The 6,000-nt window shown below is 41.6% G+C and overlaps 1 protein-coding gene across 4 annotated transcripts in view; it reads left to right on the top strand.

Annotated features, from left to right (window-relative positions):
• The first annotated feature begins 376 nt into the window (after positions 1-376).
• Positions 377-6,000, top strand: part of sh2d5 (SH2 domain containing 5) — a 104,767-nt gene continuing 99,143 nt past the window's right edge. For 3 of the 4 annotated variants that reach the window (XM_048615309.1, XM_048615307.1, XM_020523361.2), the window contains exons 1-2: positions 377-622; positions 5,109-5,189. In XM_048615309.1, coding sequence (XP_048471266.1) covers positions 566-622; positions 5,109-5,189 — 138 coding nt within the window. In that variant the 5' untranslated portion in view covers positions 377-565. Of the gene's footprint in view, positions 623-2,600; positions 2,775-5,108; positions 5,190-6,000 lie in introns of those variants that run through there. The other variant, XM_048615308.1, reaches the window with a different exon arrangement.

The raw sequence follows: 6,000 nt of genomic DNA, 5'->3' as shown, positions 1-6,000 counted from the left end.
TTTTTAAAATACACGGATATTATAAAATTGTCGAAATGCGAAAATTTAGTACTCGACATTTCATTTATAAAAGCTTTGGATAGAACGAAGCGAATTTCTTTCAGTCTTTAAGGGTATCCTAATGTTAGCTTCTTACTGACAGACATTCCACAGGGCGCTGGGCGAATTGATACTTTGTGTTTCTAAAAAAAATGTTTGGAACCAACAATTCCCGGTAACGGAACGATCAAATTTCCAAGAACAGGAAACGAAACTTTCTGCATAATGCCGGAGGTTCAAATGAGGATCCAGTCACGGTGAAGGGAAACGTCCCCTACTTTCATGGCCTCCTCCTCCCCTTGGAGCTGTGCAAAGAACACTGTCATAAAACAGAAGCATTTCCGGCACAATAAGCACGCCTCTCCGAGCACTGATGTCAACACAGATAGATAGGGAGAGGAGGACCCAGGTGAGCCTTTGCCCCGTGTTAGCATCGAGCGTCCCCACCCCACGCACCTAAAACTTAGTCCCAAATTCAAGCTTGGAGTCTCCCGTGTCCTCACTTACCGACACCATCTCTGCCGTGATGGCTAAGAACCGCTCTCCAGATAAGAAATGCAGGAGCCGGACCAAGTTCGTGGAGGTAAGGTGGAGTCTGTTCACAGCCTGGCTAGGCTGAACTGCATTGCTTCTGCACAGTACTGGCGCTGCATCAGGCTGACCAGTGAGCAATGCAATTTGTTGAATTTGCAGTGTGCTGCCCATTAGCAGGCAGCGGCTGTATTCGGTACGAACTTGATATATGTATATTTTTAAAAAGAAATTAACGAGACATCCTGCTAAACAACTGTCGTGAAAAAAATCAATGCATTCGGCAAAGTGAGACCCCTTTTAGATTTGGGGGTGGGGTTTGTGGATTTGCTAAGGTCTGTCTTCTGGCGCATTATGTTCATCCCCCCTCCCCACTTTAAGTCGCGACATGTCATGCATGTTTCATATCTTACAACATACCCTCCTCCCTACTGCATGTTACTCACATCCTGCGAGTCAGAGGAAAAGCACGAACAGTTTTCCAGCTCCGAGCATCCAAGAGAAAGAATGACGTGTTTGTGATGGAAAACTATCCAGCTACCAGGAAAAATAAGAGAATTGCTACTGGAAACTATTGGGAAGGCTCCTTCGGATTAATCGCATTTCCAAAGTTCAGTGGCCAAATGCCTTTGGGAAGGTTATAGTGCAACTTAATAGAGAGAATTTCCTCCACTGTTGAAGATGACATTTATGCATTTTAGTCAGTTCCCTTCCGTGTGACATCAATTCGGTTGAAATCGGACGTTGGTGATGTTTCGACTGCAGCAGGAATAAGTGAAATCAACATTTTGTAGCACAGAAGGCGGCCATTCGTCTCATTCAAAAATTCGCTGTTCCAAAAATGCTTTGCGTTGAGTTACTTTCCCTGTTACTTCCTCAGAGCCGTTTAAATTTTACGGTTTGAGTATTTATCACTCCCTTTTTAAAGTTATTATGGGGTCTGTTTCCACCATTATTTCTGATGGGACAATTAGTAGTCAAAATAACATCGGCAAAATAAAGGAATAACCTTTCCCTTTATCCAGTTTTTAAAAGTTAAATTCGTGCCCTTCATTTGCCAACTCACCACCAGCAGAAACAGTTTTCCCAATTAGCTTTTCAAAAGCCCTCCTTATTTTGACCATTCCTGTTGATCCCCTACTGAAAGGAGCTCCAGTTTCTCAAGATAACAAGGTGTGGAGCTGGAGGAACTCAGCAGGCCAGGCAGCATCAGAGGGGCAGGAAAGCTGACGATTCAGGTCTGGACCCTTCTTCAGAAATGGGGGAGGGGCAGGAGGCTCTGAAATAAATAGGAGCGTAGGCGTGCTCCAACGCTTGGTTCATGACAAATGACAACACCTCCCAGTCGCGAACCACTTCAACTCCCCCTCCCACTCCCTGGACGACATGCCCATCCTGGGCCTCCTCCTGTGCCACAACGATGCCACCTGAAGGCTGGAGGAACAGCACCTCATATTCCGCCTGAGAACCCTGCAGCCCAATGGTCTCAATGTAGACTTTAAAGCTTCAAAATCTCCCCACCACCGACCTCATCCCAAGACCAGACCCCCTCTCATCCCCACCTCCCTGACCTGTCCGTCTTTTCTTCTACCTATCCGCTCCTCCCACCTCACTGACCAACCCCCACTTCCTACCTACTAGCCTTATCCCCGCCTCCTTGACCTGTCCGTCTTCCCTCCCACCTACCCGCCCCTCCCTCCTCACTGACCAACCCCATCCCAACTCCCTACCTACACTCATCTGTACTAGCTTCATCCCCGCCTCCTTGACCTGTCCCTCTTCTCTCCACCTATCTGCTCCACTATCCACCTTCTATCATCACCTCCTTGTCTCTCTATTTATTTCAGAGCCCCTTTCCCCTCCCCCATTTCTGAAGAAGGGTCCAGACCCGAAACGTCAGCTTTCCTGCTCCTCTGATGCTGCCTGGCCTGCTTGTTCATCCAGCTACACACCTTGTTATCTCAGACTCCAGCATCGGCAGTTCCTACTATCTCCAGTTTCTCAAGCATCCTTAAAAGTAATTTATTCTGGTCTGTATTGAGGTAAGATAAGTTAAAAATTAAGATGGCTGGAAACATGTTCAATTTGTTTCCCAATCCATGGATCTACTACATCCTTTCTCACCTTCAAGTGCCTCTCCAGAACCTACTGTCTTTGTCTTCAGTTATCTCATTTAACTTTTTCAGCCCCTGCTATGCATAAGGGTAAGTGCTGCACACAAATTGTAGGATCCCTGCACAAAAACAATAAGTGAGACTTTCATTGAGAGTTGATAGCAGAGGTGACCTTTGAGCCATTATGTTTATCCTGTCTGTCTGGAACAACAACTTAGCTCGCACCGTGCCCCAACCTTTTGCCTGTTACCTTACTTTTTTTTTTCTCTTCAGGAGCTTATACAATTCTGTTTCAGAAATGAGATTTTGCATCTTACTGTACCACACTCTCAGGTTATGCATTCCAGACAGCACTTAAAAAGATTTCCTTCACATTGCTGTTGGTTGCCATTAATTTCAAATCAGTGTCCTCTGGTTCTCGACCCTTCTGTCAAAAGGAATAGTTACTGTATCCAGACCGTACACGTTTCAGATTCTTTATTTCAGTTCTCCTCTCAACCTTCTCTCCTTGAAGGAAATCAATACAAGCCTCTCCAATATATTCACCTCTCTTGTATTTTTCTCTGTTGCCTTTATTCCTTATGATCCTCCCACTTTACCAAATTTTAAAGCATCAACTATTTGAATTTCCTACGTTTGGGAAACTAGCAAAAGCTGCTCCCTGTTTGGTACATAAAAGGTTCAACTCTCAGAGTACATTTTTCATTTCATCTAAGCTGTGGGAGAGCAGAGCTTGCAACTGGCCTTGTACAGAAGCTTGCAAAGAGGGAAAGAACTGGCAAGAGTCTTTACAATCCACATTATATAAAGGACCCTTCAGCATCCTCTGTGTTACAGCACTTATCTTCCCTTTGATACACTGTCATGGTTCAGTTTCAGATCTTTGCTGATCCCAGCCAGAACAGTAGGAATGGTACAACTGATCTTAGTGTGCTTGGGCCTGGGATGGCAAATCAGTTAGGTTTTCTTTTGCTAATGAGAGAATAGTGGTGAATTTTTGTTCTTTGGACTTGAGGAAAGTTTATTGTGAAGTTCCCCAGGTATCAGTATTAGGACCTCTGCACTAGATATTTGGTGTACAGGGCCATTTAAAAATGTGCAGATGCACAAATCTTGGAAGTATTGTGAACTTTGAAGGATTAGCATTAAACTCAAAATGACAGGCGGCTTAGAAGAATGGGTGGATAAGTGGCAGATAAAATTTAATGCAGGTAAGTGTGAAGTGATTCATTTTGGTAGGAAGAGATGGAGAGGATAAACTAAAGGGGACAATTTTAGGGTGTTCAGGAGCAGAAGGCCCTGGAGATATACGTGCACAAATATCGAAGGTGGCAGAACAGATTGAGAGCATTGCCAACAAAGAGTACAGCATCATGGCTTTTACAAGTAGGGCATAGAGCACAAAAGTACAAAACGTTATGGTAATCCTGAGTAAACCCCTAGTTCAGCCTTAACCGGAGTACTGTGTCCATTTCTGGACACCATACCTCAAAAAAAATTTGAAGGCATTAAAAAGGGTGCAGAAAAAGTTCATAAGAATGGTTCAAGTAATGAGGAACTTCAGTTACATTGATAAAGTGGAGAAGTTGTGATTGTTCTCCTTGGAGAAGAAAAGGTTCAGAGGAGGTTTGTTGGAGATGTTCAAAATCATGACGAGACTAGATAGAGTAGATAGACAGAAACTGTTGGTGAATTATTGATAACTAGAGGCACAGATTTAAGGTAATTGGGAAAAGAAGCTTTGGGGACACGACTACTGTAACTGGCAAAATGTTTATATCAATGACAAATAGATATTACATTTACATTTTCAAGCCACCAGTTTTTTTCTCATTTTGAAATTTGTTAGAGGATAATGATTCTGTGAGCTTAATTTAATGATTGGCATGAATGTGATCCATTGTTCAGCAGTGCTAAACTTAATTGAAACAAAACACATCTCTGTGCGTTTAACCAAGATGGATTTTGGTGGATTGAGGTAACCCAGCTCTACTATTGCTTTTACAAACAGCTATTGAGGAATTGAGAGTTTTATCCTAATACAGTGGGAAATAAACGTTGAGCTACAGAGTGCTTGATTAATAGGATATGAGATTGCATCAATGATTCCCACGTATTGAGCCCCTAATCTCTGTTGGATTATTGAGGAGAAGGCAGAGTGGAGGTACAATTGTTTAGGAGGGAAATCAGATGTGTTACTCCTCAACACTTATACTGAGTAACCAGTAACACCATTAAACTATCAGGGAGGCATAGGTTGGTATAACCTTTCAATTTGGAAATAGTTCACAGTTAAAACTTCATGTAATCTAAAATTGAATTACTAAACATTGGATCAGTGCAGGATTTTGGTAACAAATACTTAGTGATATTTTAAGCCTATCTTGTGAAAGCTGTAGTTTATCTGTGGAATTATTCCTGCAGTATGTAGGTTCCTTTACAGTGGAGGATCAAGATCTTGATGAAAAGACATGGCGGATCCACCAACAGCTTCATATTCTGAAGGTAAATACTGCATGTTGTAGCTAAGAGTGGTCTTAGAGGGATTGTTCTTAAAGTCAGTTACTAGCCCATTAACTGGTGGACAATTCCTAATAAACTAAACCATAGCAGTAGGATAACATTCAAACTAGGAAAAGGATCAGTTAAAAGCCTAATAAGACATAACAGTTGATCAACATAAAGGCTTCTGCTTACATTGGTGGTGGTTAAAAACTCCCAAATTCATTTAATTAGGAGTAGAATCCTGTGATTGCAGAGAAACATAAGAGACAGCGGATTCTTTATGGATGGAAGATCTTTTTGAATAGTGTAAAATATGGGATGCTAAGGATGAAACTGCTGCTGAATGTATTCCACTGCTATGAAGGGAGAACATAAAATGACTAGCATTAAAATAGATTGAATTGAAAAACTTATTGGCGAGAACCAAATTAGACAACATCTGGAGCTGGCTAAAGAAATGGCTAAATGAAGGTCTAAAGAAACCACTAAACTGCATGTGTTTTGAAGCAGAAAAAGACTTGGAAAGTGGAGGCACAATTGAAGCTAAGTTTCACAGTTTCAAAGTAGTAACATAGATTTATGTTTTCCAATTGAATTTTAATTTCTTAAATATATCTGATTAGCTGTAACTCTTTGAAGTTTGACATTTTTGGGTCGGGAAGATTGCAATAGTTGCTTAGTTTCATCATTAGAACACAAATATATCTTAACTTAAACGACTATAGATGGACATTAACTAAATGCTCAAAGTTAATATCTAATGTTATAAAAAATGTAACCTTTAATTCAAGAATATTTGGTGACCAAATCC

This window comes from Rhincodon typus, chromosome 31 (assembly GCF_021869965.1).
Source record: "Rhincodon typus isolate 14 chromosome 31, sRhiTyp1.1, whole genome shotgun sequence".
Lineage (NCBI taxonomy): Eukaryota > Metazoa > Chordata > Chondrichthyes > Orectolobiformes > Rhincodontidae > Rhincodon > Rhincodon typus.
Note: the sequence above shows the minus strand (reverse complement) of the source record. Positions and strands in the feature narration are given on the sequence as shown.